The 27,365-nt window shown below is 46.1% G+C and overlaps 1 protein-coding gene across 1 annotated transcript; it reads right to left on the bottom strand.

Moving 5' to 3' along the window:
* Positions 1-4,507: 4,507 nt before the first annotated feature.
* On the bottom strand, positions 4,508-22,218 carry LOC146042226 (natural killer cell receptor 2B4-like). The gene is made up of 7 exons (XM_083162149.1): positions 21,866-22,218; positions 18,865-19,188; positions 11,150-11,422; positions 9,388-9,519; positions 8,065-8,114; positions 6,404-6,502; positions 4,508-5,670 (listed from the first exon to the last, which is right to left on the bottom strand). The coding sequence occupies exons 1-7, from the start codon at positions 21,945-21,947 to the stop codon at positions 5,581-5,583; spliced, it is 1,050 nt and encodes a 349-aa protein (XP_083018275.1). The 5' UTR covers positions 21,948-22,218; the 3' UTR covers positions 4,508-5,580.
* Between the last annotated feature and the right edge of the window lie 5,147 nt (positions 22,219-27,365).

Below are 27,365 nucleotides of genomic sequence, written 5' to 3'. Positions count from 1 at the left end.
ATCACAGGTGAGGATGGTTACCGTTAGTAGCCATTCAAACCCGTTTGTGTCAACGTGTGTGCATGTTATCAGGCCAAAATCTCCAGGGTATGTAAACTTTTGATCAGGGTCATTTGTGTAGTTTTTGTTGTCATTACCAGTTAAAAAGAGTAAACACAGCTGTTTGACAATAAATAGCTTCACCCAACCACTAACCATGAGAGAAAGAAAAGTTTGTGAGTTATCATTCATATTCTCTGACAAATGGCAAGAAAATCACAAATTCTGCTAGGATATGTAAACCTATGAGCACAACTGTATATTTGCAGTGTCCGGCTCCGAGAATGGATGGACGGCTGGCGTCCTGTGACATCAGCCCCCCCCCCCCCATGAGCAGGCAGCTACCGGGCATTGTTTGCATGTGGATGCCCAGCGTTTTCCTGGTTGCACCAACTGAAACTCTGGGCATCACCATGCAACAGCCCCCTGCCCACCTCCTTCCCGCCCTCCCCTATGCGCACATCTCTGTGTCTGCACAGCGGCCCTGCATATTCGCATATGCAAATCTGCACATTCACACCCACAGAATCGGCGCCTATGCATACAGTTACAATATTATTAAAAAACAACAGATATATTTCATATAACAATACTTAACGCCCATCCGTTCTCTGAGGACAGCAGTGTGGGGGACTAGAGAGGTAGAGCGGCCTGGCCCACAAGTAGTAAAATAAAATTGGTACAGGTCGGCTAGCGGGTGGTGTCGACATGGACACCACGTTGGCCTTTAATGTGTATACAATTTTTCCTGTCAACATATTGACTTTCAATGTAGACACTGTCGACCCATAGATCCACATTTAACGCTCAGCACCGCACAACGTATCGGATCGTCATTTCTTTGTGTCCAAGGTGTTAGTTGCGTCCTGTGCCGGGCGCGTTTGCGTCACATCAGATAACTATGACTTCTGCGCCTTCATGAGAGAAGCACGGTGCGGTTTCCTGATATATCCGTGCGATGAGAGAGGTCTGTAAACGCTTTCCATGCGCGCTATCTGTAGAAATAGGGGCAGAGGAGAGCAGGAGAACTACTGAGACAGCATGCGGAGGATTACAGACATGTTATATTGTGAGCTGTGCACCGGTCGCCGTCTCCTATAGCAACTGAATCATTCATTCCCGCTCGCCGTAGAGCGCGGTGTCACACAGGGGAGATGAGGGGAAGAGCAAATGAAAGATCAAAGACCAGTTTCTTCAGCAAGATGAATGACTAGGCCCTCGCTGGTGATTCGGGACTGTTGCCTGGCAACCTTTAATATAATAGGCGGAGCTGTATCTGGGAGCCATAATGACACCTGTACCTGTGCGGTTACAGAGGGCTCCCACTATATAAAGGATCACCTGTCACTATTTGGGAGAATAATGGCAATGTTGTGGGCATGTTCCGATGATTGCACAAAGGCATGAGGCCGCACCGGTGCCCACATAGACAGACTGGCATCGGCCTTAGCACATGGTAGTAGATCTGGCTGCCCAGAACCACAAGACTTGCGGCTGCTTTACGTCTGACCCAGAATCCTGCCTAATGAGATCGCCAACATGACCAGGCGTTGGGGAACTACAAATCCCAGCATCCACTATTAGCCACATGAGCAATACTCCTTAACAGAAAGTGAAAGCAAATTGATTTGTTTCAAACTTGCTGGACATAGAGTAGGGATGGCCATCATCGCATTTGCCATCGATTGTTGCCATTGATGGCAAAAGTGAGGGCCAATCAAAATACAGGGGTAGGACTTCACGGGTGTTGGGAGCGGGCCTATGCTCCATGTTCAGGCCCCTTGATGAAAAAACAAACTATTCGCTTCAGCTTGACATCGATGGTGGGAAACCCTCTGGTTCTCCCCCATCGATGTCAAAACTATTGGACATCGGCCATAAATGATTATTTCTAATCATGGATGGTCGACGGCCATCCCTAACATGGAGAGAGGGAGCTGTGAAGACAGAGATTGGGGGTACAGATGGAACCGCTCTCATCAGCGGCTCCCGGCGCACCGGATCGCCGTCCACCAAATACCAGCGGATGGCGCGCCGGCGGACACACAGAGAGCGGCCCCATCTATAGGAGCAGATAGGGACGAAGCTGTCATTTTGACAGGCTTTTAACTAGTTGATTATAAATTCAGCTTCTCATTATCCAGAAATAAAGCAATTATCCAGGAATAGAGTAACATTATCCTCGGAGTAGGAGCTTACAGCCAGCCAGGATCTGGGTGATGCCCGTGTGCAGATACCTCTGTCGCATTGTGATGCGGATAAGGGAGTCAATTTTACACAGCCCCTGTCCGATGGGGAGGTCACTGCGCATTTCCCATAATGCACAGGTGCAGGGCCCAGCTTCGAGCCCCTTTGGCAAAATTCTGTGTTTAGGTCGACATGGCTAAGATCGACAGGGTCGAAAGGTCAACACACGCATAAGGTTGACAAGAGGGGGGTCAACATGTGTTTTGTGTCGACCTTCTGACCCTGTTGATCTTAGCCACATCGACCTATTTCATGGTTCACCTGTATGTCGACCCTAGTGTCGACCATATGGCCCATGCCCCTATCATAAAGCATCCATAGCACAGACATACGTTTTTCCCTCTAGTGACAGATCACAGCTATGACTAAGGGCCATATTCTCTAAGCTTCAAAAGTGATAAAATAGAGAGTGATAACCAGCCAGCCAATCAGCTCCTACCTGCCATGTCACAGGCTGTGTTTGAAAAATGTCAGGCAGGAGCTGATTGGCTGGCTGTTTAAATCACGCTGGTAAAATGGCAGTTAGGAGCTGCTTGGCTGCTACTTTCTCTCTCTCTCTAAGGCTTAGTACATAGACCCTCTGGGCGCATTGTGTAACCCACTATTGGGTCTTACAGTAAGATTACCTTAGGAGCCAGTATTCCTCTTGGTAATTGTGTTTTATTACGGCGCCCAAGATTTCCATCGTACGACATAGTTTTGTTCACATCGCATGTGATCCGATTGCATGCGATCGCATGCGATGCGACCAGACCAAATTGGACCCGATTTTTAATTGTACAAGCACCCTGATGGGTGATTACTATGTTAAATGCACCCCCATTGTTAACGCCACCCCCACTATCAACGGCCACCCGAAGCGTGGTATGCGTCCTCCGACCTTTTCATACCCCCACTATCCACGTCAGCGTGGAGCTGATTTTAGATAGTGTGGCGAGCGCAGCGAGCCACCGAGTCCAAAGCGTGGCGAGCGCAGCAAGCCCAGCAAGGGGACGCGGATTACTTCACATGTAATCCGCGTCCCCTCGCGGGGCTCGCTGCGCTCACCATGCTTCGGACTCGGTGGCTCGCAGCGCTCGCCACACTATCTAAAATCAATTCCACACCGACATGGATAGTGGGGGTATGAAAAGGTCGGAGGACGCGTAACGCCGCCCCTCACGGGCTCGCTGCGCTCGCCACGCTTCGGGTGGCCGTTGATAGTGGGGGTGGCGTTAACAATGGGGGTGCATTTAACATAGTAATCACCCATCAGGGTGCTTGTACAATTTATTATCGCATCGCATGCCATTTCTAATGGCATGCGATGCAATATTTTATCGTACAGTGCGGGTCTGTGGGCCCGGAAATCGGGTCCCATCGGGTCCCATCGCATCCCGTCCCATCCCTTAATTAGTGGTATGCGATGGGCGACGTGATAATACACATCAAGTACCTTCCTCTTATACACATAACATACATGGGGCAATGTTCTAGCTCACTGCATAGCTCCTGCGCCACAGAGCTTGCAGTCTACCCTGGCATGCAGGCATGACGTCAGAGTGTGGAAGAGACGGGCAGCGATGGCTGTGGTGTAGTCAGGATAGCTAGAGATGAATGGGCAGAGAATAGCGGCCCCAGAGGCCCATTAGGAAATGGATGAGGTCAGTGTGCACTTAGCCCAGCAATTAATCAGCCATCTATATGTTAAACTCTCTGGGTCACGGTGATAAACCAGATGGCTGAGTCACTGGGGAATGGCCGCGGAACCTCTGGGCCTCCTGGCAGATGCTGTCATCTTTTGGAGAGAGAGAGAGAGGCTAAAACAAAGTACATAGTGATATTTAAAGTGACATCGCCGCAGCCGCTTTGTCATACGTGTGTCACACGGGTACATGCCACAGAACAAAGAGATCATAATTCTGTCAGCATTTTGAACATGTCGGCATTTTGACTGTTTGCCAATGATTGTTAGTATTTGACTGTATCCCCATTACACACATGTATGGAATGAGGATTTGGATGCTAATTATAAAGGAGATTGCCGTGTAATATAATGTATGCATTTCTGCATTTACATTCTGCTTAGTATGCGAAACACGTGCATCCATTATATACATGTTGCTCATTCAATACAGAAACCGGTGTCACGCCTTTTCCATTGAAATAAGAGGAATGTGACTGGGCCCTGTTCTGTAATGACCAATACAATATACCGTAGGGGACATTCGACAAACAAACCAGACTTTCCGAATGAATTCCATTGTAAAATGTTGTTTTATATAAAACATATAATCTGAAGCTTTATATTACAGTATGAATATCATTGATAAAAATGTATTTCACTCGTCTTGTTCCATTTGGCAAAGTCACAAAGATGTAGAAGCTGGGGAGGACGATAGTGAGAGTGGCCGGATTTCCCATTTACTAATACAACCCACTGAAATAAATCTGTCACCTCTGACATGGCACGGATACTTAGGCCAAGTGCCTTTTCGTGGTAGGGTAATTTGTGGGCTTTATCAAAGTTTGGGTGTTTCAAAGGAGGACAAAGAATGTGAGATGTTTCCCACCGGCAAATGAAAAAAAAGCCTGACCTGTCTCACACCCTGTTCCATAGCGGTTGCTGTTCCCTATTGTCAAACGGGAAAATAAATTGTGTAACTGACCTGTAACAGGGTGGAAAGGAAGAAATCGAAAAAGACTCAAAGTTGTTGATGTGAATCCAAATAATTGCAGAAATTAAATTCTATTAAAGTAAAAAATTTGCTCATCTCTATTCCCAGCTGACACAGCTGCAGCAGATGTCAGGCCGACCGGAGGACCATGGGGAAGATCCTGTACTTTTACAGCTCATTGACCCCATTACACTTGGTTGTACATTGCTGTCATGTACAACAGCCTCTGTGTTGAGAAACGGTGAGAGCAGAAGCATCAGAAAAGCCAGCCGGAAGGAGACGATGGATGAGTCACACGTGGTCATCGTGGACAGCCATCGTTCTAGTTCTGAAAATCATCTGAGATCTGTCCATTCTACCTGGATCCTTAGAGGAGGTTCCATGCAAACAGGTATAGCTGAGATGCTGCTGGGCTGTGGAACAACCTGAGGTCCATGCTTTGTCTGGGCGTGTAGGTCAAGCCCTTGGTCATGGTTCATATCAGCAAAGGTCCATGCTTTGTCTGGGCGTGTAGGTCAAGCCCTTGGTCATGGTTCATATCAGCAGCTTCGGAGCTTAGCTTGCTCCCGGTGGTTGACCATACAGCAGATTCAAGACATTTGGCCCCACAATGGTTCATTTGAGTTCAGTGGCATTGTTACACTTGTGTGGCGTGTTTTATTACGAGTGGGTAGGGTGGAGGGGCTGAGGGAACGTTGTTGTTCTGCGGTGTGTAATCACTTGAGTTCTGAAAAATAACAGAAACATAGGTTACTATGGGTTACACCATTAGAAGAAAGACCATGCTATAAGTCAACCACTGATTGATATCAACCTTAAAAATATCGTTTGTGATGTTGAAATGAAGCAAATGCGCTCAAACATATCTGACCGTGGTCTTTACGCTTTTGTCTGTCATCAGACGCTGACTGTCTGCACCTCTACAGGCTGATGTATCAAGGTCCTACATCAGAGGGCAAATGGGTTCTCCAAATGGGGAAAAAAAATGTTGCACTGCAGGTGGGGCGGATGTAACATGTGCAAAGAGAGAGATAGATTTGGGTGGGGTGTGTTGAAACTGAAATCTAAATTGCAGTGTAAAAATAAAGCAGCCAGTATTTACCCTGCACAGAAACAAAATAACTCCCCCAAATATAACTCTCTCTGCACCTGTTACATCCGCCCCCCTGCAGTGCAGCATGGTTTTGACCATTTGAGAATAAATTTGTCCTGCGATTAGGCCATGTGTCATCCACTGTATTTTGTCTCTGTAGCTACCATCAGGCATTGTGGTGAGTCTGGGGGTTATAGGGTCTATGTACTAAGTACTGGAGAGAGATAAAGTGGCCAGAGATAAAGTACCAGCCACTCAGCTCCTAATTACCATTTTCAAACTGCCTACTTTATCTTCAACCACTTTATCTCTCTCCAAAGCTGAATACACTATGTTGTATCTCAGGAGACCACATGACTGAACTCACCATGATGTAGGAGCCCATGGAGATGGATGAATTGCGGTACATGATGTTATTCAAGGTGAAGAAAGCCGGGTCATCCGGGGAGAGTGTAGCGCCAGATACCTAAAGTAAGAGCGAGAGGTAAGAGGAGAGCCTAGGATGGACGGGGAATAGAGTACACAGGAGGATGGGGATATAGGACACAGGAGGATAGGGAACACAGGAGGATGAGGAATAGAGGGCACAGGAGGATGGGAAACACAGGAGGATGGGGAATAGAGGACACAGGAGGATGGGAATAAAGGACACAGGAGGATGGGGAATATAGGACACAGGAGGATGGGGAATATAGGACACAGGATGATGGTGAACACAGGAGGATGGGGAATAGAGGGCACAGGAGGATGGGGAACACAGGAGGATGAGGAATAGAGGGCACAGGAGGATGGGGAACACAGGAGGATGAGGAATAGAGGGCACAGGAGGATGGGAAACACAGGAGGATGGGGAATAGAGGACACAGGAGGATGGGGAATAAAGGACACAGGAGGATGGGGAATATAGGACACAGGAGGATGGGGAATATAGGACACAGGAGGATGGGGAATATAGGACACAGGAGGATGGTGAACACCGGAGGATGGGGAATAGAGTACACAGGAGGATGGGGAACACAGGATGACAGGGAATAGAGGACACAGGAGGATGGGGAATAGAGTACACAGGAGGATGGGGAACACAGGAGGATGGGGAATAGAGGACACAGGAGGATGGGGAACACAGGATGACAGGGAATAGAGGACACAGGAGGATGGGGAACACAGGATGACAGGGAATAGAGGACACAGAAGGATGGGGAATATAGGACACAGGAGGATGGGGAACACCGGAGGATGGGAAATAGAGGACACATGAGGATGGGGAACACAGGATGACAGGGAATAGATGACACAGGAGGATGGAGAATAGAGTACACAGGAGGATGGGGAACACAGGAGGATGGGGAATATAGGACTCAGGAGGATGGGGAACACAGGATGGCAGGGAATAGAGGACACAGGAGGATGGGGAATAGAGTACACAGGAGGATGGGGAACACAGGAGGATGGGGAATAGAGTACACAGGAGGACAGGGGAACACAGGAGGATGGGGAATAGAGGACACAGGAGGATGGAGAATAGAGTACACAGGAGGACAGGGGAACACAGGAGGATGGGGAATAGAGGACACAGGAGGATGGAGAATAGAGTACACAGGAGGACAGGGGAACACAGGAGGATGGGGAATAGAGGACACAGGAGGATGGAGAATAGAGTACACAGGAGGATGGGGACACAGGAGGATGGGGAATAGAGGACACAGAAGGATGGGGAACACAGGAGGATGGGGAATAGAGGACAAAGGAGGACAAGTAACACAGGAGGATGGGGAATAGAGAACACAGGAGGATGAAGAACACAGGAGGATGGGGAATAGAGGACACAGGAGGGCGGGGAACACAGGAGGATGGTGGAATAGAGGACACAGGAGGACACAGAACACAGGAGGATGGGGAATAGGGGACACAGGAGGACAGTGAACACAGGAGGATGGTTGAATAGATGACACAGGAGAACGGAGAACACAGTAGGATGGGGAATAGAGGACACAGAAGGATGGGGAACACAGCGGGTAGAGGACTTACTGTGCGTATAGCTTCCTTATGGATAGGATCGGCTGGGCACTTCTCCTCTTCTAGTGGGGACAGAAATGACAGGTCATATATTCTGGCCACTAACGTCATGTTATTGCTCACGTTATTTTATGGTAGACAGAGGATTCCTCACAAGATGGAACTGAACCATCGTATTAATGATTATTCAAGAGTTTTACTCATATTGACAAACTGATGATTGACCACCTAATCAGCGGCTCCGGGGACAGTGGCAGATAGACCCACACATAGTGGCATCACCAGCGTAGGCGGGAACGGTGGAATAATGTGAACTGGAGGCCAAAGCATTTATGGTACCGATCGTGTTATAACCCATAATACATGACCCACTGTCTAAATACTCTGTGGGGGCCTCCGTCTATCTGTAGAGCAGTGGGCTCTCATTTTATAGGCGCCATGTTCCTGTAGACTTGTGCTGTACATGAGTGCAGCTGCTATGGGGCCCAGAGCTGAGAGGGGCCACCTTCCCTGTCACAGTTACATGTGTTATATACAGGAGTGTAGCAACCATAGATGCAGGGGGTGCAGCTGCTATGGGCCCAGTGCTGAGAGGGGCCACCTTCCCTGTCACAGTTACATGTGGTATATACAGGGTGTAGCTACCATAGGGGCCGGAGGTACAGCTGCTATGGGGCCCAGAGCTGAAGGGGCCACCTTCACTGTCACAGTTATATGTTTTATATACAGGGGTGTAGCTACCATAGGTGCAGGGGGTGCAGCTGCTATGGGGCCCAGAGCTGAGAGGGGCCACCTTCCCTGTCACAGTTGCATGTGGTATATACAGGGTGTAGCTACCATGGGTGCAGGGGGTGCAGCTGCTATGGGGCCCAGAGCTGAAGGGGCCACCTTCCCTGTCACAGTTATATGTGTTATATACAGGGGTGTAGCTACCATAGGTGCAGGGGGTGCAGCTGCTATGGGGCCCAGAGCTGAAGGGGCCACCTTCCCTGTCACAGTTATATGTGTTATATACAGGGGTGTAGCTACCATAGGTGCAGGAAGTTTATCTGCTATGGGGCCCAGAGCTGAGAGGGGTCTCCCTAAAAAATATTAGGACTCATCCTCATAAAAAAACTGCTATGGGTCCCACAAAGTTACACCCCAATTTCTGGCCTTATTGTCCTTTTATAAGACCCTGATGTATTTTTAGACGTATTTGCCTCATCTAATAAATGCCGATCATATACCAAAAAATCCACAATTATGGTTTCATCACAAAATTTCCAGCAAAGAAAATACCCTTTTGATTTCATACTAAGTACTAAATATCCGTGTCATCAATTTCCGACTCACCTTTCTTCCTTCTCCTTATACAACACAGGATGAGGAGGACGATCAAACAGATGAGCAGTATAGCGCCCAGTATCGAGCCAATCACAATCCCAGCTATAGCGCCAGCACTCAGCCCAGCGGGAGTATCAGAGTCTGCAAAGAGCAGAGGCAGAAATGAAATGCACAGAACTATCCTGATGTCATGGTGAAACGCGTAATGCATCTTCAGTCCCAATCTGTATTATATACACAAATAGTTCTCTCAGAGGTTGCTAAAAATACAGTATAGATTATAATTCTGCTTGCTGAATAATATTAGTATTTTGTGAGTCAGTCTTTGGCCCTTATTCAGATCTAATTGCAGTACAAATTTGTTTGGAAAATGGGCAAAACCATTTGCACTGCAGGTGGGGCAGATGTAAAATGTGCAGAAAGAGTTAAATTTGGGTGGGGTGTGTTGAAACTTAAATCTAAATTGCAATGTAAAAATAATGCAGCCAGTATTTACCCTGCACAGAAACAAAATAACTCACACAAATCTAACTCTCTCTGCACATGTTACATCTGCCCCACCTGCAGTGCACATGGTTTTGCCCATTTTTCAAACAAATTTGTACTGCGGTCAGATCTGAATAAGGGCCTTTGAGTCAGAGCATACTGCAATAATAGCTCTCATCTGGGTATTTCAGCGTCAAGATCCTCAAGATCTATCAACAGTTCATGTTTTCCGGACATGTTCGAAAATGTGACAGTTAGCAATAACTGCACATGTGCACCAGCTAGGGAGTCTGGGAAATGTCACAGTTATTAATGACTGCCCTGTGCACCAGCTAGGGAGTCTGGAAAATGTGACAGTTAGTAATGACTGCACCTGTGCACCAGCTAGGGAGTCTGGAGAATGTGACAGTTAGTAATGACTGCACCTGTGCACCAGCTAGGGAGTCTGGAGAATGTGCCAGTTAGTAATGACAACAGCTGTGCACCGGCTAGGGAGTCTGGGGAATGTGACAGTTAGTAATGACTGCACCTCTGCACCAGCTAGGGAGTCTGGAGAATGTGCCAGTTAGTAATGACTGCACCTGTGCACCAGCTAGGGAGTCTGAACAATGTGACAGTTAATAATGGCAACAGCTGTGCACCGGCTTGGGAGTCTGGGAAATGTGACAGTTAGTAATGACTGCATCTGTGCACCAGCTAGGGAGTCTGGACAATGTGACAGTTAGTAATGACTGCCCTGTGCACCAGCTAGGTGGTCTGGGGAATGTGACAGTTAGTAATGACTGCACCTGTGCACCAGCTAGGGAGTCTGGAAAATGTGACAGTAATGACTGCACTTGTGCACCAGCTAGGGAGTTTGGGAAATGTGACAGTAATGACTGCACCTGTGCACCAGCTAGGGAGTCTGGAACATGTTTCAGTTAGTAATGACTACACCTGTGCACCAGCTAGGTAGGTGGTCTGGGAAATGTGACCTGTTTTTTTAAGCATCTTACCTGGAGCCCCATTGGTCTTACTAAACATCTGCCTAAATGTTGCATTCCATCAAAAACACTTTGAGGAAAAGGGTTAAAGCATAGTCCACCCACTTAAGGGGGAGTTAGGGTTAGAAGTGAAGCATAAGATATCCACAAAACACGGCCTGCTAGGAAAACTTGTTAGTCACAGAAGAACCAGACATCAGAATAACCATGTTGGTAATTATTCCCGGCCGTGTAACCCTCCCAGCAGTAGTCTTCTGGCTCTCACTGTTCCAATAAGGCTCCTCTATGCTCCGGGCACTCACATGAAACATTGAGTATGAAGGATCTGTACTCCCAGGAGACTGGATTCGATACGTTGCAGCTATAGTTCCCTGAGGACGTCCTGTTTGGATGGTTTATCTGTAGGGTCTGGTTCCCATTCAATAAAACATAGCTGTTGTTTCCCAAAGACTGGCCATCCTTCATCCATGTCACCATGTCAGTCCCACTGGCAGCAGTGCAGGTCAGATTCACAAGGGGGGTGCCCTCGTCCACTGATTGGGGTGACTGGCCAATCGTTACGTTTGTCACTGGATCTGGAAAAGATAGACGGGAAAGATGTGTTTGTTCTTCGAAATGAAGGCTATTCCATTCAAGAGATTGTCTATAAACGGAACATTTCCTACAACGGTGTGTACTACTCCCATTAGAGAACAGCACAAACAGGCTCTATCCAGAGTAGAAAGAGAAGTGGGAGGCCCCAGTATACAACTGAGCAAGCAGACAAGTACATTAGAGTTTCTAGTTTGAGAAATAGACGCCTCACAGGACCTCCACTGGCAGCTTCGTTAAATGGTACCCGCAAAATGCCAGTGTCAATAACTACAGTGAAGAGGCGACTCCGGGATGGTGGCCTTCTAGGCAGAGTGGCAAAGAAAAAGCCATATCTGAGGCTGGTCACTAAAAGGAAAAGATTAATACGGGCAAAAGAACACAGACATTGGACAGAGGAAGATTGGAACAATGTGTTATGGACAGACGAATAGAAGCTTGAGATGTTTGGATGACACAGAAGAAAATTTGTGAGACACAGAACAAGTGAATGTGATGGTCTGGGACTGGTTTGGTGCTGGTAAAGTGAGAGATTTGTACAATGTAAAAGAGATTTTGAATAAGCGCTGCAGAATATGTGTGCGCTATATAAGAAACTGTTAATAAATAAAATAAATAAGTAAGTCTATTACTACCGATGGTGTAATGGTTAGCATTACTGCCTCACAGCACTGAGGTCATGGGTTCGATTCTCACCATGGCCCTAACTGTGCGGAGTTTGTATATTCTCCCCGTGCTTGCGTGGGTTTCCTCCGGGTACTCCTGTTTCTTCCAATAATCCAAAAATATACTGGATCCCAACAAAATGAATCCTAGAATGTCTGTGTGTGCGTGTACATGTGGTAGGGAATATAGATTGAAAACTCCACTGGGACAGGGACTGATGAAAGTTCAAATATTCTCTGTAAAGCGCTGCGGAATATGTGTGCGCTATATAAGAAACTTAATAAAATAAATAAGGGAGGCTATCACTCAATTTTGCACCACCATGTCATACCCTGTGGACAGAGCTTGATTGGAGCCAATTTCCTCCACAAACAGGATAATGACCCTAAGTACACCTCCAAATTATCCAAGAACTGTTTAGAGAAGAAGCAGGCAGCTTGTATTCTGTCTGTAATGGAGGGGCCAGCGCAGTCACCAGATCTCAACCCCCATTGAGCTGTTGCGGGAGCAGCTTGACCATATGGTAAGCAGGAAGTGCCCAAAAAACCAATCCAAACTGTGGGAGGTGCTTCAGGAAGCGTAGGGTGATATTCCTTAGATAAATTCAACAAATTAAGAGCTAAAATGCCAAAGGTCCGTAATGCTGTAATTGCTGCAAAAGGAGCATTCTTTGACGAAGGACAAAATAATTACAAATAAAAATCATTATTTATAACCTTGCCTTGACTATATGTTCTATTCATTTTGCAACTCAATTGATAAATAAATGTCAGTTTTGATGTAAAACATGAAAATTGTCTGGGTGACCCCAAATTATTGAATGGTAGTGTGTATTAGGAGATGAGTGATGTGTCAGTGAGGACAGAGCTACATGTCACAGGGGTAGTGACATAATGTGAGGAGAATAATGGAGGCAGCAGGAAGCCACAGACTGACAGTTACATGGTTAGAGGAACAGGGTCCCCAGCAGAACAAAGTTTATCAGGAGATGAGTGATGTGTCAGTGAGTGTAACAGCACCCCTGATAGTGTACATGACGCTCTGACGTAGAAGAGCATAAGTGCAGGTGGTATCGCTGCGGCTTGCGGATGAGTCTGCGTACTGTGGGCGCGACATCTTGCCATTCACAGGGGTCTCTATAATCCTGTTTGTGACGCCAAGTTGTAACAGCACCCCTGTGATGGTGTAGTGTCGTACCTGTACCTTCCAGATGATGAGTTGGTTCAGTGACTCCTCCTTATGGGAGCCTGTGGCAGAAAGGATGGACACCCCAAGCAACACACCCCACACATAGAGATCACACACAAAGTGATGGTGACAACAATATTTATTATGCAGGAAACCACTAGTCACCTCTGCAAACCAAATATTATTAAGGTCAATTATAGGCAATAAACATTAACACAATGCACGGTTATTATTGTTAACTCAATAACAGTAACTGCAAAGGCACATAAATACTAATACCAAACACTGGCAATAAGCACTTATAATGGCAAACATTCAAATATAGACATTACAATTAATTATATTAAGGCAAGCAACTGTCACTAAAAGGTGGTAATATCAGAATTGTCCGCAAAGTGACGCTACGTCAGTCATGTGCCGGTTAATGTCTTCCAGATGAAGTGATGTTAAGCAAAACTGTGCATGGTATTTGTAATCCAAATATGTATTTTAGAGCAGGCACTTTTAGTGGTGGTGCTATGGAGCAGTTATTTTCAATGTACAGCATAGGCTTCCAATGGAGGGTGCTGTGACTAAACAAAACCTCCTTGAACAGTCTCTGTCTATCTGGCAGTAAGGTGTCCTTTTTTGAAGCCTTCTGTGCTTACAGGCCTTTGTAGTGGGAGGTGATTAAGTGTCTCTTTCAAGGACCAATGTGAGGAATTAAACTTGGGTAGTTTACACTGTGTGGCCTGGGCTGAGCTACCTGTGCCTGCTGCATGTGTAGGGAAAAGGGGCCAATGCTGCCTGATATGCACTGCCTGGGCTTCAGGGGTACTGTAGGGTAGCATTAGGTGGATACTGGGGCAGTCTCTCTGGGCAGGTTCTGAAGGGGTTGATGGGCTGGCAAGGGCTGTGTGGTATTAGGGTACCTGTACTAACTGCTGAAGTTGCTGGCTCCTGCCAATCACTTCTCACTTTTGGCTCCTCCCACAGGCACCCACTCCATCTGCAGCGGCTGGCTCTGTCCTCCACAGCATGACAAGCTGCATCATCTTCCCACGTGGTCCTGTCCTTACTTGCTCTATAAGAAGCATTTGGCTACAGTCCCAGTTTAACCACACAAACCTGGGGTATCACATAAGTGGGGTACCACTATTTTTCCTGTCAGAATTATGCGTGTCTCCACTCATACTAAAACAACTCCAAGTCCTGAGCAAAAGTCTTTAGATTATCACATAAATTCAACAGGCTTCAAACACTTAACAGCAATAAAATTAAGCATGAACAAGTATATGCATTTCTACATTTATTACTGTCACCTAAATAGCTAGAGTGTGCTCACTGGGGCACCCATCCCTCTGACACAGGACTCATATCCCTCTGCGGTACAGGTTCTCTGGCGATGCACATGGACTTTTACTTAAGATCCCGGCATGTGATCTGCAATGAGCACGTTTCGCCTGTTTGTCATGTCTTATGGACCTCTGAATAGCCTGTTGTATCTGAAATTCGAACTCTTCTCCAATAATCATTGTATACTCCTGATCTATACCAGGCTTTTTTTCATTGAAACAGTTCTTGGCCTCCTTAGCTGTCTTTGGGTTTTCCATAGTAGCCTTAGGTTCAGGCAATGGCCATGTGGACCACAACTTCAGAGCATCTTCCCAGTTGGTTGTACTGGCATCTGTCTGACTGAGGTTTGCTGCCCTGTAACCTGCATCTTCCATTCTTGGGATGTACTCCTGCTTTGACTTGGTAGAATGTTGTGGCTTAACCACAGCTTGAAGGCACTGCTGCATTGCCTTACTCTGACACTTCACAAACGTTCACTCTCTCTCTTCCAGCATTTTGCATTGCTTGGGGACATCAGGTTCTAGTGGGTGGGGCATTTTGTTAGGTATAGGAGGATCGGTGTTAGGCCTACCAATCTCACCATTCATTTCATTTGGGTTACTCTCTGCGTCCGCTGTGCCAGTAATCTTGCTGGTAGTGGGGTGGAGGCTCTCTATAACACAGATAGTGCCAATGTTGGCTTCGCTCTATGTCATGCAAGTTACCGTGCACCGGGGCTCCGTTCGGGCTGGTCACTTTCACAGCCTTGATGCCTATCTTTCCATTCGCCAGCTCAAACTTCACAACTTCGCCACTTTTCTGGAAATGGTTTTTAGGATTGACATTTTTAATGGCAGTATAGAATACGTATATACTTTGTCTGTTATCTGCACGTTTAATCAATCCATACCCACCTGGTACACTGAACCACACAGTCATGACCTGAGATTCTTTTTGGGCTGGTTCGCAATCTATCCATCACATTTATTACACAAGACACTCTCGTTGTGTTCTGAAGAACTTTGTGCGGACCTCCTCTTAGGGTTTTCTTGAGGTCTGTGGGCATACAGGCCCTCTTTGAGTATTTAATTGAGTGTTGGGGAGTCGTCTTGACTTCCATGGGACATCCCACTGTTGTCAGTTCCTTCTACCGGATTTGCTGTGCCATCTTCCGCATTCACTTTCTGCCTGTACCAGACGCATTTCACAGATTGTCTTAATCACTTCCAGTAATGCACAAGCTATGGCCACGATGGGCTCCTGACTGGCTTCAGCTAGTGGAATGGTGGTTCCTCAAATTTTCCTTGTTAGAGTTCATTCTTTGTGTGCGATTATCTTCCGCACAGGTCGGTAGCTATAAGGCTCTGATGTAGAATGGCATAAGTGCAGGTGGTATAGCTGAGGATGCTTCAGGCAAACTTCTGCGGCTTGCGGATGAGTCTGCGTACTGTGGGCGCGACATCTTGCCATTCACAGGGGTCTCTATAATCCTGTTTGTGACGCCAAGTTGTAACAGCACCCCTGTGATGGTGTAGTGTTGTACCTGTACCTTCCAGATGATGAGTTGGTTCAGTGACTCCTCCTTATGGGAGCCTGTGGCAGAAAGGATGGACACCCCAAGCAACACACCCCACACATAGAGATCACACACAAGTGACGGTGACAACAATATTATTTATTATGCAGTAAACCACTAGTCACTGCTGCAAACCAAATATTGTTAAGATCAATTATATGCAATAAGCATTAACACAATGACTGGACTCTATAACAGTAACTGAAAAGGCACATAAATCCTACTATCAAACACTGACAATAAGAAAATATAATGGCAAACATTCAAATATAGACATTACAATTCAATATATTAAGGCAAGTAACACTGTCATTAAAGGCAGTAATATCTGAATTGTCCGCACCTGAGTCATGTACCAGTTAAGGTCTTCCAGATGAAGTGAAGCAAAACTGTGCACGGTATTTGTAATCCAAATAGGTATTTTAGAACAGACACTTGTATTGATGGTGCTATGGAGCAGATATTTGCAATGTACGGCATAGGCTTCCAATGGAGGGTGCTGTGACTAAACAAAACCTCCTTAAACAGTCTCTGTCTCTCTCTGTGCTGCTGGCAGTAAGTTGTCCTTTTCCTGCAGCCTTATGTGCTCAAAGGCCTTTGTAGTGGGAGGTGGAGGTGATTAAGTGTCTCTTTGAAGGCCCAATGTGAGGAATGTGAGGAATTAAATGGGTAGTTTGTACTGTGTGGCCTGGGCTGAGCTATCTGTGGCCGCTGCACATGTAGGGACAAGGGGCTTCAGGGGTACTGTGGGGTTCTGTTAGGTGGATACTGAACCAGTGCCGCCTGATATGCACTGCCTGGGCTTCAGGGGTACTGTGGGGTGCCATTAGGTGGATACCGAATCAGTGCCACCTGATATGCACTGCCTGGGCTTCAGTGGTACTGTGGAGTGGCATTAGGTGGATGCTGGGGCAGTCTCTCTGGGCAGGTTCTGAAGGGGTTAATGGGCTGGCGGGGGCTGTGTGGTATGAGTACCTGTACTAACTGCTGCAGTTGCTGGCTCCTGCCAATCACTTCTCACTTGTGACTTCTCCCACAGGCAACCACCCAATGGCATAACTATCGGCCCGCAGCCCCCGCAGTGGCGGGGAGGCGCTTAGAAGGTGAGGGTGCCGGGGGGGGGGGGGCTGCGGGGCTATGGTTACCCGCTGCATCTTCCCGGGACCTGCCACCGGTGAATCAGTCTGCGGTCCGGCTCTCCCTGCTCTCCTGGCTCCTGCTGCCATAAAAAATGTGACACACAGAAAATGACTGCCCCCATACTGCAGACCGTTTTTGAGGATGCTAGAGGAGGCGGAGGCCTCCTCTAGCATCCTTAAAAACGGTCTGCTGCATGGGGACAGCCATTTTCTGAGTGACACATTTATGGCAGCAGGAGCCAGGAGAGCAGGGTTCCCAGCAGCACAGAGGATATCAGGTTGATGAGGAGGGGAATGGAGGCAGCAGGCCACAGACTGAGAGTTATATAGAGGAAGGGGGCAGTAAATTTTGTGTTCATTCTTTATTTCATACTAAATGTAAACAGTTAGAGAGCCAACTACAATAACAGTCTATTATGTGACTATTACAGTCGGTGAGTTTAATGTCTAAGCCGTCTGGAGTGCGGCTGTGTCACAGCGGAATATTGTGTCACATAGTTTTGGCTGGGCCGCGATTCCAGGGAGTTTGCTGAACCCACATTCTATTTGATACGCCAACTTGAAACTCATTCTCTAATGGCTCCACTTTTGTAAGCTTGCTCCCTATCCAGGGCCGCTCTACCATTAGGCTGCTGCCTAGAGGCTCCAGATTCTGGGGGCGCCCCTACGTATCACTAAATTATGGATGAATCTGAGAGAGTCACTATTGGTCAACAGGCAAAATATCAACACATGAAAAAGGTCGAAACGGTCAAAAGGTCGACATTAAAAAATGCAGACATTGAAAAGGTCGACAGAAGTTTTTTTATGATTTTCTTTTTAAAACCAACTTGTTCATTCTGTACTTTACCATCCTAGTAGGTATAGAGGGAGAATATGCTAGTGTGCCAAGCGCAGACGCGGTACACTAATACGGTGCTTGTGTCGACCCAAAATGTGAACAACCACGTAGACGCTCATTTCCATGTTGACATGTGCCCATGTCCACCTTTTGCCTTGTTGACATTTGCCACTGTCGACCGAATGAGTAATGACCCATAACCTCTTCTAAGACGCCACCTCCACAGTTTTACCTGAGGTTCCAGAAAGGGCTGCCGGATGAGTGACTGTCAGGGTTACGACGGTCATTTCTCCCACATCGGAATTCCTAATGTCAGGAGCCCGACACAGTCCACGACCCCCCAAAGAGGGTGAATAGAATAGGTGGTGAGCGCAGTGAGGCCTCAATGCATCCGCCCCCCTATCGGGCTCTTGACAGTTGGGATTACATTGTCTTAGAAACGTCCATCGGAATCCCGACTGTCGGGGACTTATACCCTACCACAGGGAAGTCGGGATTGATGTGTGGTTTGTAGGAACACGTTGTGCCGAGGGCGCCGAAAAACTTTGCCCCGGCCCTGACCCTATTACATTTCTGTTTAAAGCCAATAGCCCCTGTTCACAGAAATAAATGTTAGCAATACTGAAAATCAGACATATGATTGAAAGGAAGTCAGTGTGCATGCATCGCGTGACACACTGCTCGCTGCCGCATTGTACTTACCGTAGAATTTGACCCGAAAACTCCGCGACACGATGGGCTCCCCAATTATAATCAAAATGACTGTGTAATTCCCCGCATCGGCTTGGGACGTGTCCGTAACAAGTAGCGAACCATTACCAATGATCTGTATTCTGTCTGTGGACTTGCTATTTATCCCAGTAGTTCCACTGTTTGTCCAGGTTACCACTGCTAAGCCATTGACTTCCCATGTAATGCTTACACTCTTAGTGGTATTATAAGAGATTGTTAGAGTAATGTTGTCACCGGTGAGGAAGTTGCCAGTAGATGGGCTGGATATAACAGTATTCGCTCCTCCATCTCTGCCTATAAAACATAACAATATATCAGTATTAGCACAAATACAAAATACACTGAGGGCATAGGTTATAGCGTCTGTCTTTCCCTCCTGCCCGGATGGCTTTTCCCCCAATTTGGCAAGAAGGTTGTGAACCATATCCATATTATTTATGTCGAACAGGGTGTTTTCTCTGTGTCACTGGGATGCTCTCTGTATAGTACAGCAGTCAATATATGCTCTTCTTGCTGTATGCTTGCCAAAATAACAGGGTCTCTGTATCCTATAGAGACAACTCTAAATATATATTGTATAGCTGTCAATAGAATACTCCATGTATTGTAAATGTGCCACTAGTATGTTCTCTGTATTGTATTGAGTTCTGAATGCTCTCTGTATTGTGCTTTTCCCAATATATTAATGGGGTGAGACAGTACATCCTGGTCTGGTAATGCCGCCACTAAATATTGTTACTAACACCAAAAACATTTACAAATATATATTTTACTACAGTAGCAAAACATTTTTTTAGTTACAATTATTTGTTATTTTTTTTATTGATTTTACAATAAAGGTGCCCTCATCCATACACTTTACAAGGACCGAAATATACAATATATTTTTTTAAACACGTTTTATTTAAGTTACAAAAATAAAACCCAAAAAAAACAATTCAAGTAAGAGATATTTTTAAATATTCTGCCGCTGAACAAATGAATGCAAACGGATTGGGACTGCAGCGCCGGTGACAGATCTATTGCCAGAAGAGTAATGGGAGGACACATGGGAAGTGTGGACTCTCTATGCAAATGCTGAAGAACTATGTAGATATGAATCCGTGTCGCATTAATACATTCTTCATGCTTTTCAAATCTCTAATCGAATTACCCCTGACTCGAACATACGCCGGGTGGGAAAAGAATGTGGGGTGGCCCAGGGCAACCAATCAGCTGCTGTGAATAATTTTATATTATGCAAATTATAGATGTTACTTCAGTGCTGATTGGTTGCCCTGGTCACTTCTCCTACCTTATCAAATGCCCCTACATCGCTCTGTGTGTAGGGGGCATAGCCATAGCGATGTGCGGCCTGCGCATAATATCTATGTCACTGGAGAACACTGGCCCTGACAGATCGCTGAGTGTTAAGTGATCTTGCTGAGCGACTTGATCGCTAAGCACAGTCGCCACGTGTGTAGGCCCCTTAAGAGGCTGCTCACTGTCTACTGCCATTGCCAATATCGGTGGTACACTGTATCCTTTGTGCATGTAAATGTACCACTCATAAAACATCTATCACACCAGCCAGGCCTGACCAACCTGTGGCTCTCCAGTTGTTGTCAAACTACAAATCCCATCATGCCTTGCACAGTTCGAAAATCTGCTAAAATGGGAGTTCTATTGGAGATAAGGTGTTTTCCATAGGAACCTATCAGATTCTACTTATTTATTTAACACCTTCTAGAAGATATAATATGATGTGGTTGGAGTAGCTGTCCCTGCGGCTTCAAATGTACGGTTCTTGAGTCGACATTGTCTATGTCGACAGTCAAAAGGTCGAACACAATTGGTCAACAGTCAAAAGGTCGACACACGGCAAAGGTCAACATGCATTAGGTCGAGATGGGCAAAAGGCCGATGTGGAGAGAGGTTGACGCAAAAAAATCATAAAAAAACTCATGTCAAACTTTTTCACGTCGACCTTTTGACCATATAAGACCATTTTTTTTATGTATCCACTATTTTGACTGTTGACCAATAGTGGTCGACTTTTTTGGCTACCGACCTAGACACTGTCTACCTAATGACCGCAAATCCATGTAAGTATTAATTTAGTAATGAGGGGGCATCGTAAAGCGTGGAGGGAGGATATAATAGTGTGTCGTGCGCAGCGAGCCATGCGAGGGGATGCGGTGCACCGTTACGGTGTTCATGTCAACTATGTCGGCATTTGGGTCAAAAATGCTAAAAAACCATGTTGAACAAATGCTTGTGTCAACCTCTAGACACCGTTCGTCTGTGTCGACTGTCGACCTACATTTGGTCCTTTGGTCGACCCAATGTATGTATGTCGACCTTAATTGAATGACCCATACCAAGCCAAGTTCGATATTATCACACAAAACAGCTCCATAAAGTCGGACACAATTAGAGCTGGCTGGTTTGTGTAAGTTACATTCAGCAATGATGTAAATCAATGACAAGTACACAATTACAGCACATTTGTCATTGTTGTACTTTTTCCCTGTGAAACGGGCGCAACCCGCTATGAGGAATTTGGAAAGAATCTTTTTTTGATAACAGGTTTGTAATGTATTAGTGCAAACAGGAAAAGCCGCTCTGCAGACAGGACAGGGAACCTGGATAGTACCAGTATATCGGTGCATTCACCTCCTCCAACCAGGGAACAATACAGTGCAAGACCGTAATACCTGAAACAGAACTGAAATGCTGCTTTGTCTTATGTTTTGTGTGTGTGTGTGTGTGTGTGTGTGTGTGTGTGTATGTATGTATGTATGTATGTATGTATGTATGTGTGTGTGTATGTATATATATATATATATATATATATATATATATATATATATTATATACTGACTACATGAATGCCTGTGCTGCAGAAGCTTGTGTTTTTGTGTTTGCCACTGGCTTGTGCCTTGTGTTATCAGGTTAATGTCATACACAGAGTAAGGTGCTAGGTACTCACCACAGAGAAGCAGGAGGAATAGGGTGCAGACCAGGCTACCATAGCTGCCCATAACCTGGGGGACCCTGTGCAGATGTAACATCAGAGGGAGGATTACAGAGACACAGACATCTCGCAGGTGACAGGTGTATTTCCTGCGGTCACCTGGAAGACGTAGGAGATACAGAGGAGGGGACAGTGGGGGAGGAGGGAGCGGAGAGAGGATAGTGTAACAGGTACATGCCACACCTCCACTGCACACTCTCCCAGTTCCCTGCTGTAATATATCACACCCTGCACACCTGACTCCTTACCTGTCACCCAGTGTCACCTTATTCCTCCGTGTGTGTGAGAGCAGGAAGCAGTGTGTATTTAACACACTGCTTCCTGCTCTCTGTATACGCTGGAGAGTTTCTGTATGTCTTCTTGATCTGTGTATACAGCTGCACAGCACCAGTTCCCTTATATACTGCCATTCCCTGTGTCTAGGAGTATATGATATGTGTATACAGCTGCACAGCACCACTTCCCTTATATAGTGCCATTCCCAGTGTCTAGGAGTATATGGTATGTATATACAGCTGCACAGCACCACTTCCCTTGTTATATACTGCCATTCCCAGTCTCTATGAGTATATAGTATGTGTATACAGCTGCACAGCACCGTTTCTCTTATTATATTCTGCCATTACCAGTGTCTAAGAGAATACGGTATGTGTATACAAATGCACAGCACAACTTCCCTTATAATATACTGACATTACCAGTGTCTAAGAGAATACGGTATATGTATACAAATGCACAGCACAACTTCCATTATTATATACTGGCATTCTCAGTGTCTATGAGAATACAGTATGGGTACACAGCTGCACAGCACCACTTCCCTTGTTATGTACACTGGACAACATTTCCAATCTCTAGGAGTATACGGTATGTGTATACAGCTGCACAGCACCACTTCTCTTGTATGGGTATACTGGATACCATTCTTAGTGTCGATGAGTATACGGTATGTGTATACAGCTGCACAGCACCACTTCTCTTGTATGGGTATAAAGGACACCATTCACAGTGTCTGTGAGTATACGGGATGGGTATACAGCTGCACAGCACCACTTCTCTTGTATGGGTATACTGGGTACCATCCTCAGTGTCTATGAATATACAGTATGGATATACCGCTGCACAGCACCACTTCTCTTGTATGGGTATACTGGGTATCATTCTCAGTGTCTATGAGTATACTGTATGGGTATACAGCTGTACAGCACCACTTCTCTTGTATGGGTATACTGGGTACCATCCTCAGTGTCTATGAGTATACTGTATGGGTATACAGCTGTACAGCACCACTTCTCTTGTATGGGTATACTGGGTACCATCCTCAGTGTCTATGAGTATACTGTATGGATATACCGCTGCACAGCACCACTTCTCTTGTATGCAGTATTGCAAGTAAGGGGGTACGGCGTGGTACGGAGTACCTGTAAGAAATATGTTGCAGGTACGCAGTACCACTTACCCCCTGACATACTGTCAATGCTATTTTTATTTTAAGTCTAAATATAATGCATCCGCGGCCCGCCCACCCAGCGTTATGATTGGTGCTGTATGCAGCTACCGGCTACTGCTGATTTAGCCTGTCACACTGACAGGCATCAGCGGCGCCGACCACATGAAGAGCAAGCTCCACAATTGTAAGCACAAGCTGCCCGGCTCTCCCCCAAGCAAGAGCCAACACCCCCCCAGTCATTCCCTGTCTCCTGATGTCACGCCACTATTGTCATTTAGTCACTCCTCTAGCTTTGTGTGACCACGCCCCCTCATGACACATGACCACGCCCATTTTTGGTGGAGGCTATCAGTACCACCAAGAAAAAAATTCTACTTGCACCACTGCTTGTATGGGTATACTGGGTATCATTCTCAGTGTCTATGAGTATACTGTATGGGTATACAGCTGTACAGCACCACTTCTCTTGTATGAGTATACTGGGTACCATCCTCAGTGTCTATGAGTATACTGTATGGATATACCGCTGCACAGCACCACTTCTCTTGTATGGGTATACTGGGTATCATTCTCAGTGTCTATGAGTATACTGTATGGGTATACAGCTGTACAGCACCACTTCTCTTGTATGGGTATACTGAGTACCATTCTCAGTGTCTAGGAGTATACAGTATGTGTATACAGCTGCACAGCACCACTTTTTTGTATGGGTATACTGGGTACCATCCTCAGTGTCTATTAGTATACAGTATGTGTATACAGCTGCACAGCACCACTTTTTTGTATGGGTATACTGGGTACCATCCTCAGTGTCTATTAGTATACAGTATGTGTATACAGCTGCACAGCACCACTTTTTTGTATGGGTATACTGGGTACCATCATCAGTGTCTATGAGTATACAGCATGGGAATACAGCTGCACAGCACCACTTCTCGTGTAAGTATATACTGGACACTATTCTCAGTGTTTATGAGTATACGGTATGGATATACAGCTGCACAGCACCACTTCTCGTGTAAGTATATATCGGACACCATTCTCAGTGTTTATGAGTATACGGTATGGATATACAGCTGCACAGCACCACTTCTCTTGTATGGGTATACTGGGTACCATCCTCAGTGTTTATGAGTATACAGTATGTATATACAGTACAGCTGCACAGCACCACTTCTCGTGTAAGTATATACTGGACACCATTTTCAGTGTTTATGAGTATACGGTATGGATATACAGCTGCACAGCACCACTTCTCTTGTATGAGTATACTGGGTACCATCCTCAGTGTTTATGAGTATACAGTATGTATATACAGTACAGCTTCACAGCACCACTTCTCGTGTAAGTATATACTGGACACCATTTTCAGTGTTTATGAGTATACGGTATGGATATACAGCTGCACAGCACACACTTGTCCTGTTGGGTATATTGGATGCAATTTAGAATTCAATATGAACATCTCCCACCGAATTCTCTCTGCATAATTTGCCTCTGCCCCCCTGCAGTGCAGCATGCATTTGCCCAGTTTCATGTTCTTTCGCTTTACTTCCATACATTGTGCCCAGCGTGACATGCAGAGGATACCGGAGTGGCAGGTTACATGGGCAGCTGTCAGGTACATACAGTAGCTGAGCAGTACTGAGGAAGTCATCTGGGGACTGATCACACTACACCGAGAACACAGAGGATCATGGGAAGCGGCTTTCTGTTTGCATAGTACATAGAGAACAGAGATAACGAACGACCAAATGTTGACGGTGTCGGCAAGTGCCATGGAAGCACACTACTGTCACACACGTACTGCGAGCCAGCTTATTCCATAGCACATAACATTAGTAATACCATTCCACAGCTAAAGGGCATGTGCCACAGGTCCTCACGTGGCCTTATTCAGTGACTGTGGATTACGGCACAGTGCATACTGTAGGCAGAACGTGGCAATACCCGAGTGCCAGCAGAATGACATCTTGCATACTTTATTATCAGGCTTAGTCATGATAAATTCTGTATTTGTTTGTACCCAGCTGACGTACAGGTGACAGCTATTCCCGGAATGCTGCTGGCTGTGTGATGGGGTGTGGAGGGTGCACCTCTGCCGTGCCACATTTTTCTCTCTCTTAGAAACACCTATAAATAAAAACACTATTATTAATACACAGGACGCGCACAGACCAGGCACTGTACCCCCGGGCTTTGTCATGAGATAAGATCACATACACACGCAGAACATTAAGGGGGAAATTTACTAAGATGTGTATTCTACTTCACATGTGATGTTGCTATGGGTAACCAATCAGAATCTACTTATTTTTTTAGCACCCTCTAGAACAGGCCTGGTCAACCTGTGGCTCCCCAGATATTGTCAAACTACAAATCCCATCATGCCTTGCCACAGTTTTGCAATAAGGGAGTGTTAAAATTGGGGCAAGGCATGCTGGGAGTTGTAGTTTCACAACATCTGGAGAGCTTCAGGTTGGCCTGTCCTGCAATAGAAGATAACAGACAGGATCTGATTGGTTTCCCATAGCAACATCACATGTGAAGTAGAATACACATCTTCCCCTTAACCCCTTCACGACATTTGACGTATATATACGTCATGGTCGGGAAGTACTTCCCGACACATGACGTATATATACGTCATGACTTCTAACTGTCACTGCGTCTAGAGACGCAGTGACAGTTAGGTGATGTCTGCTGTCCCTGACAGCAGACATCCCCCCTCGCCGCCCAGGGGGGGCAGGGGTGCCCCCCCCGGTCGGCGATCGCTGTGATTGGCTGTTCAAATCTGAACAGCCATTCACAGCGTTTCCTGTGTTACCGGCGGCTAAGCCGCTCGGTAACACAGGGATTCACTGGTGATCGGTGCTGTCAAGTACAGCACCGATCACCACCGATGTGCAGCCCCCCCTCGAACCCGCCGGGCACTCACCCGGCAGCAGCAGCAGCTCCCCCGGCTCCCCCGGAGCGTCTGGAGCGCACGCAGCGCTGCCCTCCTCCCCCCTCCCCCCCGCAGCAGCAGCAGCAGCAGCAGCATCAAGCTGCAGAAAAAGTTCAAAATTAAATGTACAGTATGCACTGAAAAAATATATTTATATATATATATATATATATATATATATACAGTATGTGTGTGTATATATATATATATATATATATATATATATATATATATATACACACATATATATATATGTGTGTGTGTGTGTGTGTGTGTGTGTGTGTATATACCGCACCGATTACCACCGATCGCCAGCCCCCCCCCCCCCCCCCTCTGTATTCCAGGGGTTCCACTGTATTGGTGCTTCGGAGGTCTTGCTAATGCGACATAGCACCCACCATTCATTCCACCACCAAAAATCACTCCTTCCCTTCTGAGTCCTGCCATGCACCCAACTGGTATTTTTTGGTCACACGTGAGGCATTGCCGTACTCGGGAGAAATTGGGGCACAGATTTTGGGGTGCTTTGTCTCCTTCATTCCTTGTGAAAATAAAAAATTTTGAGCCAGAACTGCATTTTTCTGTAAAAAATTACATTTTTTTACACAAAAATGCAGATCTGGCTCAAAATTTTTCATTTTCACAAGGAATGAAGGAGACAAAGCACCCCAAAATCTGTGCCCCAATTTCTCCCGAGTACGGCAATGCCTCATGTGTGACCAAAAAATACCAGTTGGGTGCATGGCAGGACTCAGAAGGGAAGGAGTGATTTTTGGATTTTGCAGCACAGATTCTGGTTGAATGACCCCCGAACAGGGGCTGGCTGGCAACTTTTAGCCTGGGGGGCAAGTCCAGAGCACTGGCCCATAAGTAACAGCGCCTTGTTATTGTTAAATGAAGGTTTTTCGTTTAAAAAATATGTATTAATAAGATTAGGCCTGGAGTTGATTATACCCCCTGCATACACCCCCCCCCCCCCCATAATAACACCACAGACTGCTCCCCTGCATAAAATTAAATGACACCACAGACTGCCCTGTATTAAAAGAAGAGGACAC

This window comes from Crinia signifera, chromosome 19 (genome assembly GCF_055691185.1).
Source record: "Crinia signifera chromosome 19, ASM5569118v1, whole genome shotgun sequence".
Taxonomy (NCBI): domain Eukaryota; kingdom Metazoa; phylum Chordata; class Amphibia; order Anura; family Myobatrachidae; genus Crinia; species Crinia signifera.
Note: the sequence above shows the minus strand (reverse complement) of the source record. Positions and strands in the feature narration are given on the sequence as shown.